The following is a 13,991-nucleotide window of genomic DNA, read 5'->3' as shown; positions in this document are numbered from 1 at the left end:
TTTTCCATCTAGTTTTCAAGAATGCAGCTTGAATAGCTTTAAGGAGGTGAGAAAAGGGAGGAAAATGAAATCACGTAAATTTGTGTAGACACATTACCTGTTTTTCCGAGCTGTGTTTGATTACATTTCCTGGTGACATTTTTATGTGTATTGTCTTTCAGTAATGAAATTGTTTAGTCTATATACAATAGGACGAAAAAGAATATTGAACAGACTATGCCCAATGAAATATTAAAGTTCATGATGACTGTATTTGTTAGAAAATGTGTTTGTATGGTGGATCTGGTAGTGGAGTACGTAAGGTCTACTAATGCAGGGTGGCTAAGCTGCTTTCCAGTCAGCAACTCTGCAGAAATACTACTTGGTTCTTGTTAGTTCTTTGTTTTCACACGCTTGCCTTTGCCTAGCTGTAGTAAACATGAGAGAAAACTCATCTATGTGCTCTGTTCTGGTCAATAAAAGAGTGAAAAGAGATAAGAGAACAAATCATTGTTCAGTTATACATGTAGTAATGTTTATCTATGTCTGTGTTGTTAAGATATTTTCCTTTTCCTCTTGTTCCTTGGAAAATTTGAATAGCAAGTTCAATGTGGTAATTCATTCGACTTCAGAGAGCTCTTTAAAGTCATCCCCTGTTTTGCTAAAATATACTTTAAGAATATCTTTTTGCCTGCTTCAATGGCTGTGATATAAACGTTTAGTTTAAACTGTACAGCCTTAAAGCTATCTGACCATGGTACTGGTCAGATAATCAATACAGAAGGCTTAAATATACCAAATAAATACAGTTCAGCTGTGAAAATTTCAGCTGAGTAAGTACATGCTAACATCCACATTCTCTGGAACCAAGGGAAAAAAACACACCATTTTTTTTCCAATAGGATCAACTGAAGTAGAAATTAGGGGGGAGAGATTGTACAAAAGTTCTAAATGCTGTTCAGAATTTAATATTATAAAGCCAAATCATCTGGAATATTTGAGGTTTTGTATGGCCTGATCCTATGGATATTTGCAAACCTAACTTGTATTGTTGTGTTTCATAAAGTGAGATCATTAGTCCATGATGTTACTTGTGTTCTTATGAGAATTCAAGTACTGGATTGCAGACGGTTCTGAAAATTTATAATTCACTGAGTAATTAAAAAAAAAAAGTAATTTCTCGGTGGATTTGGTTTAGCAAAATATAATTATATATAAATATAAAATGTATAGCTATTAGTAAATATGAATATATGTATAAAAATACTGTACTATATAGCTATATGTAAAATATATAAGTATAAAACATAATACAGTATATTTATTAAAAAAAAAAAAGCCAGTGTCTGAGAGGTAGATGTAAAGGCCCATTCCTGTATCTCTACTGAAGATTAGGTTTTGTGCTTTCAGGCAAAACTTTTTTCCAGTATGTGTCAAAGAAGCCCTAGAATTTTCAAATGCTTCTTTGTGCTATTTCTTTCTGATATTGAGCTTAGAGTTTGAGGTATGTATATTTTCAGAATTTTCTGTCCAAAGAACGAATCTGGACAAAGAGTAATGATATTTTCTCAATTTTGTGTGCATTAAAAATATTCATCATTGTAAAAGTTGATCTTTACGTTATAAAAAGAAAATTATGCAGGTATGATTTTTGAAGCTTAGTTTTTAGAAATATTTGTTGGTCTTTATATATTTGAAATTTTGACAGTTCTGTGAACATTTTTGCTTGATCTTGTGTTGTTTGTTAATAATTTGTCTTTGAATTCAAATACTAAAAGTTGGGAAGAAGGAAATGCAATTACTGTTTTTTTGTTGTGAAACCAAGAGGATGCTTTTCTTTCTGCCAGTCTGTCTGTTATTTCGTATACCTTGGTGTTGGCAATATGGTTCTTCAGTAAGGATCAAAAAGGCGTTAGTAGCTTGGACTCCATCCATAATACAGTTTCTTTCTGCACTTCAGTGATTCTGTGTAATTTTTTGGGTCTTATGTTCCCCCTTCTGCACAGGATCCTGTAAACACTCCTGTTAGAAGTTGTCTTCATATGAGCAAAATAATTGGTAACATGCTTGTAATTTGTCGCTCCTGATACAAGGTGTATATGTGTACATGATATATATGGTACACTGAACATATTTAATTGACTTCCTGTGAGTTATTCAGTTTTCTGTACTACCACCTCTAGTCAGTAAGATGAGAAAGAAAAGCTTCCCAACTTCATAATAGAGATGCAGGCAGATTTGTGGAAATTTGGTAGGATAATCCTTCCTGATCCTGAAAGTAAACAGTTTATTCTTCAAGAGAAAAGATAATTGGGAAACAAAGGTAGACACACACTACTGTTTTAATATGTAGGATACTAGAAGATTTGGAATCAGCAGTGGAAAAAATAAGGTTAAGTTAAAAAGAAAGAATTTAGGGAGGAGATATGGAAATATATAAAGTATAGATTAGCGATTTTGAAAATCCTTTCCAGGTAAAGAGAAGGTACTTCGCATTTACAGAGCAGTGAAGTAGAAGCTAGTGTGAAGGAAGTGAAGGAAATAAAATTGGAGAATGAAAATAACTTTGGCAGTTAACACTGATACATGTTCACTTACAATAAATGGAGAGGTGAGGAATCAAGACATGACAGCATTGCAATACGCGATGGAAATTAAGACTGTATGAAAAGTATCAGTTTTGGAAATAGTGAAAGGGAACACTCAAGGTTTGTTTTGCCTTTTAGTGAATGAAGTAATAGTGGTAGAAGAAATGTTGTTGTTTTGCCAAAGTGCTGAGTTGCTGATCCCACCCTTCCAGAAATAGGATTAGGTGATGTTTCCGTCTGTACCTTCTGCCACTGTAGCTGTCATGGTCTTGTTTTTTTTTTTTTTTTTACTTGTTTTTACTTGCTTTTTACTTGTTTTACTGTCCTGTGGACACATCCAGTGATTCCAGATCTCACTGCTTTGCAGTTCATATTGCTAATTCCGCCATCTCCTTTATATTTCTATATAAATCTCTCTTTGCTATATTTATTTACTTGTTAGGTTTAACTCTACAATGTGTGATATTGCTGTTACTTTTTACCTTTTTTCCCCTCCAATTCAGAACAAATATATCTGGATCTTACTTTCCCTAAATCACATGATTTATAATACAGTCCATTAAAAAAAAAACTAAACAAAAATTATCCTTGTAGGGGATCTAGCAAACTTTAAAATTACTTTTTCTGTTTTTCTGATTACCGGTTACCTTCTCGTTCATTTCCCAAGCATATGACCAGTACCTCTGGCCTCTATCAGCCTTGCTTACATTTCTGGAAAAATGCTATTTATTTAACTCTTCTGAAAACAGTTAGTAGTACTCGCCAGAAAATAATTTAATGTCTTAATAGAATATAGCCCTTCATTATCTTAATTCACTGTTTATTCATTCTTTATAAAATTCTAGCGGTTCAGTTCTGCAAGAGAGCTTTTAGGTAAATTAAATGATAAATTACTTTTTCCCTAATTATACTCTAAATCTGTTTTCTGCTAATGTAACTGGGATAAATTTTGAGAATGTTTTTGTTAAAGATTAGTGCAGTGTTTACAATGTTTTACTTGTTAGGCACAGTAGCATTTTAGAGAAACACAAATATTTTTTGTTAGTGCTACTTATTTGTATTTTGTATTCTGTCATCTCTCTCTTCAAATATTTATGTATTTTTCCTTTCTGTTAATATCCTGAGAGAAACATCTACACAGTTAAATGAAAGTCTGGTTAACACATCTGTCATAGGACATACATTTTTTGTAGTCTTAGGGTTGCAGGGGTTTCTCTGCAGAGGGGCGACGTGATAGACTGAGGTCAGTTGAGTGTCCTGCAGCTGAGGATTTTCTGATCAGAATGGACAAAGTTGTACTTTAAAGCTGAATTGCAAATAAAGTCCCCCTACAGTGGTTTGGTAAGAGCTCCAAAAGAGGACATGAAGGGCTGCTCCCTTCCCTGCAGTGTGGTGGTAAAAGTCTGCAAAACTACAAAGCCATTATCCCAGTCTTCCTCTAACCCATCTTTGTTTTTCACTCTGCCTTGCTTTGTATGCAGAAAGTAAATAAAAGTTACGTGACTGATTCTGGCAAAATTTAAAAAAAAAAAAATTAATTCATATTTCTTGAATAAAGTTAGTCAGATACCCACAAGAGATACTTAACTGAGCTTGGTTATTTAAACCATCTGATCAGAAGTTCATTGATCTGATCAGAAGTTTAGTACCCAGAGGAACAAGAGGAATTTCCATACTGCCAAGTGGAGTGTACTAAGAAAGGTAAATAACACTTCAGTTGCTCAGTCCTTAAAATTTTCTAAGGAGTGGGAAGAAATGGTGCATTTAAAATTCTCACTGGAAAATAAGATAGGACTTTAATATCATACAAAGAGGAAAATTAAGTAGAGACAAAGTTGTAATGTCTGTGATCCTCAAATTGGTAAATCTGATTCAAAATGAGTATTTGAATAATCAAGAAATAATATTTTTTTCAAAGAGAATAAAAACCAATTCCACATCCAAAATGTGTAATATGTCTATTCTCTCTCTTTTCATATTATTTTTGAAAGTTTTTACAGTAATTTTACATGGTAGTGGTTTTTTTTCCAGTTTAATTTGTTCAGGATTTTGACCATTTAAAAAACCTCAGAAATGTTTGCTTCCTTGTTATTCTGTTATTGGAGGAATTCTGCTTTTTGTTCAGAAGCAAATCTATGTTAATTAAGCACACCCGAGTCTCTGTATATGTGTTGTAATCTCAGCAAGCAATCCATTGGTAAACGAAGTTTAGACTTAGGGGAAGGATACTACTTCATACAACTCCCCCAAAGTTGTTACGAGTTGAACATCAGATACCTACAACTTTTTTCCTTGTTAGGACTTATTGTGAAATGTTGTCCGTTGTCAAAGCAGTGTAAAAACTCCCAGCGACTCCAGCAGAGCCAGTATTTTATCTGTTGCATCAAAAGAAGTTTGCAGTATTTCCAGTAAGTTGTTGAAAACTGTAATAATAGAAGGGCTAAAACCCACTACTAATAAAATGCCTGCTAATAAAGCCGTTTGTGATCCAAAGTCTCTTCATCACTTTTTCATAGAAATCCATGCCTGATTAACTGAATTTCAAATCATTTGTCAAATAATTGTGAGAAAGTTCTTAACTGTGAACCTGTTCCTAACCTAACACAAAAAGAGAGTGACCGGCATTGAACCCCAGAAGTATTTTCATTTGCTGCCCCCAGGCAGAAACTGCAGTCATCAGCTAAACCATGTGATTCTTCTCCAACACCCTCTTGCTAAACCATCCTTGCTGTTTTAAAAGCATGATGAACATGAGCACATACACTGATCCACCCTGATTTATTTTAATTTTGTAGAAAAGGTATAGACAACACGTGAACATACTGGTACTCTGCATATGTTTATTCTGTTTATATTATCGAGTATCAATGGGGACCTAATGTCCATCTTACACACAATGATGAAACCAATATATAATGCTGTTTTATGGATGTGATACCAATATCCTAACTTGTATTTTTTTGTAAATATTCAAAAGGTGACACAGGCAGAGTTATAGAAATTCTGTTTATTCTCCAAGTCCAGTAAAAAGACTTAGTCCATCATAATTTGAATATTTGTACCAGTATTCAGATGAGATACTTTAAAGAAACCAAGAGCCAATGGAATCCCCGGTGTGTTCTGGTAAAGACATTTCTGTTGCAATTTTGTCCCACTGAGTTGAATTTATTTTGACTTTTGGCAAGCCCATCAAGAAACTGAGGGGCAAAGAAACAGTAAGTAATAACAGTGAGGACTGGGAAGCCCAAAAGCATCTGGGTGACAATCTCAGGGCCTATACGGCTCCAGACTTTTGTCTTTCCTGGCAAACATTTGGGATGAAATCTCAAGGACAAAGTATTTTTATGTGTATGTGTTTAGGTTTTGTTTTGTATTTTTTTTTTTCCTAATATGTAGTTGAAAAACTGTCTTCACGTGTCAACTTAATTCTTCTTTTCCACCTTCATGTAGCTCTTGTTTGTGTACTAATATTACTGATTGTTTCTTGTTTCAGCTATTTGTACAAGAATGAAATCCAGTCAATTGACAGGCAAGCATTTAAAGGACTTGCCTCTCTAGAACAACTGTAAGTGCCTTTTCTCTTCTGTGCTGTCATCTCCATGGTTCCCCTGCAGAGGAAAAGTGCACGCCTTGATCCGTACATCCTGCCTGCATGCTCTGCATGTCTGCACTCCCTGGGTTGTTAGGCAGAGAGCCCCATAATCATTTGCATGTGAAAAAACACAATTGATCTCTGTGTCAAATTCCTCATTTCTGTGTTTGTCTTTTATTTGTGATTTGCATTCCCGGTGTCCCTGTACATTGTTACATAGCTTTGACGAAGAAGAAGCATTATTGTGGAAAATGTTGAAAACTAATGTGTATTGTTTAGAGAGAGATTCTGATTTCATTTCTGTAGGTTTTATAACATTGCAATTCCTTTGACTGCAGCAGTTACTTTGTTTTATGCAGCATAACTAAAGCTGAATTAGTCTCTTGAAGTTTAACCCAGTTTTGTTACATTTTAAAATAAAAAGGGATTTTAAAATTAAAACCTTACTATTATTGATATGTGTTAATCATTGCCATATACAGATGTTTAAAAAGTAAGAAGGTTCATAGTTTGTAATGTAGATGTTCCAGTAATGTCTTCTAGAAAGATTGTTTAAAAGCATACTCTTTCCTGTGTAATGACTGAAGAATAATTTCTATTGGAAAAGAATGAAAAATGCAGTCCTTAGCTTGACAAAAACTGATTGTATTGATTCCATTAAGTTTAACTATATTTTGTTTAATAATCGGAAAGCATTGCTAAGCATTCATTGTGGTAATGTTTAGAAAAACAGAGCTATAAATGCATAGCTATTGCACAGTTTGACTGCCAAATAACAGTACCAGACCAATGAGTTTTGTAGCATATAAATTCTGGGGGCGGAATATCGTTCTTCTAGGACCAACATAAATTTTGAAACTCCTGATAGTTATCAGTGTATTAAAAATTTTCTGGGATATGTACCAGTTTCCTTGTACTATAAACCTCAAGTGGATATTAGTGGACACAGTGTGTATCTGACATAAAATGACACTTCGGATGGGTACAAAATCACACAAGGTCATTTTAGAGGCCAATAGGTGCCTTTTGAAGGAAGAGCTTCTATATAAAAAAGTGATAATTATAAAACATATATAAATATGTCATTTGTTTCCTTAATGCCTTTCTCTTCCTCTTCCTCCTACTCCAGAAATGATTAAAGCAGCATATTGACAGCAACTGGTAGGGCTTGCTTGCATGCTAATAGCAATTAGCAATTCTGATTTTCTGTGTAGAATTTTAAATAATGAGGGCCATTTATTGAATTATTAATACTTCCAAAATAATATTCTGCCCCATGCCACAAGCCTGATATGCTGCAAGTGTATCAGTTTCATACTGATATATATATATATATATATATTTCATTACCCTTATATACTAAATATAGTTTCATTTAGGAGGCTTGTTGCATGTATAAAGGAGGAAAAACCTCAGTATTTGTTCCTGCTAGCAGGATCCTGCTTAAACCTCCACAGAAGAATTCTTAGCTGCTGATGTAGTAGAAATATCTTTTTCTTTGGAAATTTCTGCCAGGGGAATAAGGTCTTTGAATCAGATCTTGAAACTTGCCTGTGCTAGAGTAAATTCTGAAAAAACTTGGCAGTTTTAGATGTTTGAACACAGTGAGCCATACATATTTTGTCACCTAACTCTTCATTCATGGCAGGACATGAAGGGAGAAGGTCAGCTGATGAAACGGAGCCGCTTACTACCAGTTTAGACCACGTTAGATCTGCAAGACATATGTTTGGGTCTGGCAAATGTGACACAAAGCTGCAGAAAAATTGCATATTTTCAGAGCAGGAGCCAGAAGGCATCAGAGCACCCGAAAGGCAATGAAAGCTGCCTCTATGTACTTGTGCTTAGACAACTGCTATATGCCTCTATATGCCTGTGCTCAGCCAACTGCATCCCACCTGAAATGTCACAAATACCTGGCTTGGGAGGTCATGAGTTTGCTGCATTTGGATCCCAAGATTGAGCTCTAAATGCAGTCTATTTCCAGATGTGTGTATATTGCTTTTCTTTCAAATATCTACTGTATGTTTTGAGATCTCAGTTTAAGACCTGTATGAATCAGGGATAAAAAGTGTTCTCTGCAGTCCTTAACTAGTGGGATCCCCAAATACTAAAGGAATTATTTAAATCTGTTTACCTAATCTTAGTGGAATACTAATTATGCATTTTCTTTCAACTTTCATATTAACATACTAATTTTGCTCTTTATAAGGTGTTATTAGAGTTATGCTGTAATTTGTGTACACATGTGAATACTTGGGGGGAAATTAATAGATAAAAATGCTATCTTACATATAGTGATGCAGCTTGTTATATTCATTTTGTTTCCCTCCATTCAATTTTCAGTAGCTTTGAAATGTTGCTATGAATTTTTTTAAGTTTTATATTACAAAGAGTTCCTGTTTTTTGCATAACTGTATGTGAGCAGTTATGAACGTTTAACACACTGGAGCCTGATTAAAGTCTCATTGCTGCTAGAAATACCTGTGGCAAGGAAAAATGAAAGAGAATTAATTAATAAACAAACAAACCCAAAAGGTATGAAAGGGGCCTTGAAAATTACAAATCCTTGCTATTCTAAAATAAGATCAGCTAGGGACAACAAACCTAAATGACTGGAAACAGATATTTATCTAGCCTTATTTTAAAAATCTTTAAAGAGAGGATTCCATAACCTCCTTAAATATTCTGTTCCAATATTTTGTATTATTACTGTAACATCTTATTTAAATCTCCTTCCATGTGGTTTAAGTGTTTTACTTCTTGTTGTACCCTTGGGCAGGGAAAGGTCTTTGATAAATGTGGGATAAATATGTTTGTTCATTCTCTTTCAAATAATTAAATGGCAAACATGCTATTTAAATATTTAGAACATAGATTATGCTCAACTAATGGATTGTAACTAATTCCCCAAAGATGTGGAGCTACTATTAGAAATGAACAATTGGCATATATGATAAAAGTAATCCTCTACAAAAATATTACGCTACAGAAGATGTAATCCTAAATTTAGTGCTGTGAAGAATACTACTGTGACTGAATTTTACTGCCAATGTTCATCTTCCAAGATTAAGAGTAACAAAGATAAAATCTGTACCATGCTTATTTGATCAAATCTTTATCTTCCATTTGGTGTGTTTGGTTTGGGCTTTTTTTCCTTTCCTTTCCTTCTGTTTCATCCTTTGTAGTGAATTCAGAATTGAAAAAGGAAGACAGAAAGCTATTTAAAAATCACTCTTGCATGCTTTTTCTTTAAACTTCCGTTATGAAAGGCCTTTTAATATCAAATTCATTACATCATACTACTATTTTTAAAAGGGTTTTATACTCTGAACATAAAAGATGTCTATAAAGACATGGAAGTGAATTTCCAGTCCAAGAAATTCTCATGTTAATTAAAATACTAAAAATCTTTTGAAAATAATTAATGTGGTACGTAGAAGAAAGGAAAGTAAGTGATAAACCTAAGTGATAAAATGTGATTACAGTGTAGGTCGTAAAGCCAAGGATTTTTTACTCTTTTTATTGTAGACTTACAATGCAGTTTGGTTTCTGCATCTATTTTTTTAGAATTACACTTGTTGCTAATTAGTTTGCCCACATATTAAACACCTTGTTCTGTTTATAAATTGCCTGACAAGTTGCTCAGGCCATTTTTGAGGTCATAATTTAAAGACCCGCAAAACCCAACTAACTTGTCACATGAAGCAGCTAAGAGTATTTTCCAGTTGGACTTCATTATTTGATTTTGTGAGCTACTTTAGGCACCATGATTTCTGATGAGGTAAAGTTAATAATGCGCTTCAGTGCCTGAATTATTGTAGTTGTATCTGATGATTTGAGGTTGTAAATAAGGCAAGTTTTATAATGGAAGTACTGTTTTCATTAGACTGATTAATTTGGTTGGAAAAACAAGATGAGTTTTCAGGCACATAAAGTATTCTTTACATCTGTAATTATAGTAGTCTTGAATACTAAACAGCAGTTATGAGCTGTTGCTTTGAATTTAATGATGTATACATCACTTAAAGCATCTGAGAGAGGTGTCCTTTCTTTTTCTCTCTTTGCTAATCTCACCTCTGATCCATGGATGTGAAGAGGGGATTGTGTGCCTCAATGTGCCTGCTTTTACCAATGTTATTTGTTGTTCTAGTAAGAGGTATTACTTGTACCTACAAATCTTGCCCTGTCATTGCCAAGGAAGAATAAGAGATATGTTTGCAAGGTGCCCATGAATCATAAAATTGCAAGTAGAATTAACAAAGTTAAAAATGAAAAAAATCCTTGTTGGCTGCACAAGAAGTTGTGTATGTAATTTTTGCCAAAACCAAAGCTGCTTCAGAAGAAGTAACAAACCCTATATTTGTGCCTGATTTTTCCCTTCTTCCTCTTCCACTGCAGTGATCCCCACTTTGCCTTGCCCCCCCTGAGTACTGCCGGTGGTGGGGAGGTGGGGGAGCAGAGCCCTGGCTCCTGGCGAGCTGTGCCTGCCCATGGGCCCTGCAGGGTGGATATTGGCCCCGTCCTGCCAGTCCTTCCTCAGGGCTGGACCTGACCGAGGTCTCTCTTCTCTCCGCTGCTGTTTTTAATGAACCTGGCAGGAAGTACCTGCCTTTGAGATATCTGTTTTTTTAATTTAGATGAAATTGGCCTGTGTTTTCAAAAGGCAGGTGGAGACTGGCGTGCTTCTTGTTTCCTTATGCAAAGAGGATCATACTCTATGCCCGCTAGAGTAGGTGGCCGTGCGTTGCACTGGCAGTAAGCAGATTGACGCTCTGATGTGCCTGGTCACATCCACGCTGATTTATTGGCTTTTTTCTGTGGTCCCCATTCACTGCTCCCTGGCATCGCTGGCTGGCTCGTCCTGGGGCCGTGCTGCTGCTGGCGGGGGGTCTGGGACACTGCCAGGCACGGGGCTGGCCGCCCCAACGCCTCCCGGGGCTCGCCGCAAACGGTCGCTGCCCTCATCGCTGCTTCTTCCCCCTTTCCTCTCTCCACGGTGACCATTCGGCTCAGATCAGGGAGCAGAGCGCGTGCGATGTTCCAGCACAAGGGACTACCCGCATCCTTCTACTTTTCATGCTGAAGAACTGATTTTTTTTCAGGAGATTTTGGGGTCTCAGGGTTGGGGTTTTTTTGTGGTTTTTTTGTTTTGTTTTTTTTTTTTTAAATGATGGGTATTTTCGTTCTTCAGCCCACAGTGATGTCTAGATATACACATTCTCCAGATGTTCCTGAGTCTGTCGGAGGTCAAATAGGAAACTTTAGAGGTTTGGATACATTTGGATATAATCAGGATCTGAAGTCTATAAATCATTTTCACAGTTCTTTGTGCAAGTCTTATCAACTATTTCTTGTTTTCTCATCTCTAAAGTTATGGAGTACCTCCATGACATAGCCAAGACTGGAGTGATTCTTTTTCACAGTCCGTTTTCACAGCAGTTACAGATTATAATCTTGTTACATTAGACTTTTTCAGTTTTACAGGATTTACAGCTGTGTAATATTTGTTGCTGTGTAATATTAATAACTTACATAAGCATCAACAGAGCACAGCTGTGGTGGTTAATTGTACACCAGTTGCTGGGAAGCCCTTAATCTAAAAGCAATTCAACCAAACTTGTTTTTATACTATGAATTTGTTTGGCCTTTGAGAGCATTCATAGCTTTAAATGCCAGCATTCAGGGACTAGAGTTGGGATACTTCTCAAGTTCTTTTGAAATTTTCACTCAATGTGGTAGCAGTGAAAACAGTTGCCCACTAAAAATGTTATTCTGTTGGAAACCATAAACGTTTTCTAAACAACCTGCAACATTTTCCTGTAAAAAAACCCATTACTTTCTTTTTTCCGTATGTATGTATTCAAATATGTATACTAATGAAAATTAGACTTGGCAAAAGAGTGTTCATATCTCCAAAATCTCTAAAGTAACGGTTTTCAAACACTTTTTTTTTTTTTTTACACATATATGTACAGAAACACGCAGTATATAGTGGTCTGCAAACCCTTCTTGTTTGTCATGTCTTGTATTTCTCAGATTCAAGTACAGGTTTCAGATGATAACAGAAGTTAAACCACTACGTCGCTATCACCATTTAGATTTGTCAGTGTGTAAACAATAATAAATGCTTTATTTCTTTCAGCTTCATTAAGAACACTGTTTCAGTATTTTTCTTTTTTTAACATATTTTCAGGTATCTGCACTTTAATCAAATAGAAACGTTGGAACCTGAATCCTTTACCCATCTTCCAAAACTTGAAAGGCTGTAAGTTTGTTTTTCTTGGGGTAAGATTCAGAAGTCAGCTTGCTTCTTTGTTTGAATTAAATCCGATGTTTGAAACTGGAAAATAATATTTTTATCTGTCCCGTAGATTATTTTTAATCTAATCTTTTTATTGTAACTGCTACAGAGTCTTTGCCAAGAACACTTTGGTCAGGCTGACCTTAGAGGCATGCAGAAGTGAGCACTTCTGCATGCCTGTGGTATATTTTTCTGCTGCAAAACTGTTTCCCAAAGAGCTGTGATCAATGTTTGGCCTAAAATAAATGTTATGAATTAAGAAGTAGAAGATTTATATTATGAATTTTTTTTTTTTTAAATTTGAATTCTTATGAACTCCCTTTCTTTTGGTTACTTTGTCTTTTTATGGCTTCTTTTTCCCCGTATGGACACACCAAATACACCTTAGAGGCTGCTTAAAAACTAGCATCTAATGAATTGCTGAAAATTGTTCAATTATTTTTTGTTTTGTAAAATTACTTTCTCTTAAAGGACTTTCAAAAGAATGTAAATGAAATGAGTGAATCTCAAAATCAGAATTGTTACATTCATATTTCTGTGCTTTTTAACAGATTTTTGCATAACAACAGAATAGCTCATTTGATTCCTGGAACATTTAGTCACTTAGAATCTATGAAGAGACTGTAAGTAAACTGAATTACTATTGAACTAAAGAAAATTTAAATAATCTAATTATACTGCATCTCATCTTGCAATATTTATCTTCCTTGCAGGTGCCTTTCATTGTGTAATTGTTTTAAATATTAAATAATTTTTCCTAAGCTGTGCTCCAGTTGTTTACGTACATAGATTGAGACCTTTGCTTAATATCCTACTGTCTTTAGTGATTGACTAAATCCTTTTGTTTCCTGTCTTGGAATTATTTGTAATCATATAGTCTTGGTTTGTAGAGTAAATAATATACATGGACCTTTCTTTGTCCTTTTGGTTTTTGTTTTTTTTTTTTCTTATTTTATTTTTTGTCTGTGTCTTACTGGGTGATCGTTCTATGATGTCTTTCAATATTTGATTATTTTGGTATTTTGTTTTAATTGTTTTACTTGTCCTTATCTGATGATAAAAACATGGTTATGAAAAGGTACTCGATGGTTTAAGACTGTAAGTATTACTTTTAAAAGCAGCTCCAGAAGCCAGTTCTTCTTGGAATGTTTGGAAGATTAGAGGAAATCTAGTCTTGGAAAACTTGGAAAATTAGAGGCTTCTTAGTCCCTCAGGAGCATTTGAAAACTTGAACTCAATAGGTGTACCATAGTAAGGTGACTTTCAGAGGGTTTTCTATCCCTCACTGTGGATCTCCACTGATCTAGGATAAGCATTCTTTAAATGATCCAAGACTGCTGTTTTGAGAAAGGCAGTCATGCATTCATACCCCCCTTTCCAGGAGGACTGCGGAGGGTGTGCTGGGCAGCGAGTCACCAGGAAAGAGATTGTGAGGGGTGTAGCACAAAGGTGGTGCTGCTGGTTTAGGGCAGTTGTGAAACCCTACCTTTAACTGTGAGTAAAAGGCAGAATGAAGTAAACTTTGATG

At 35.2% G+C, this 13,991-nt stretch overlaps 1 protein-coding gene across 1 annotated transcript in view; it reads left to right on the top strand.

The window, feature by feature from the left end:
* Positions 1–13,991, top strand: part of PXDN (peroxidasin) — an 86,624-nt gene that overhangs the window by 29,234 nt on the left and 43,399 nt on the right. Inside the window, exons 4-6 of the mRNA XM_074153045.1 lie at positions 6,061–6,132; positions 12,356–12,427; positions 13,015–13,086. Coding sequence (XP_074009146.1) covers positions 6,061–6,132; positions 12,356–12,427; positions 13,015–13,086 — 216 coding nt within the window. The remainder of the gene's footprint in view (positions 1–6,060; positions 6,133–12,355; positions 12,428–13,014; positions 13,087–13,991) is intronic.

This window comes from Numenius arquata, chromosome 9 (genome assembly GCF_964106895.1).
Source record: "Numenius arquata chromosome 9, bNumArq3.hap1.1, whole genome shotgun sequence".
Taxonomy (NCBI): Eukaryota; Metazoa; Chordata; class Aves; order Charadriiformes; family Scolopacidae; genus Numenius; species Numenius arquata.
This window is presented reverse-complemented; position numbering and strand designations above follow the sequence as displayed.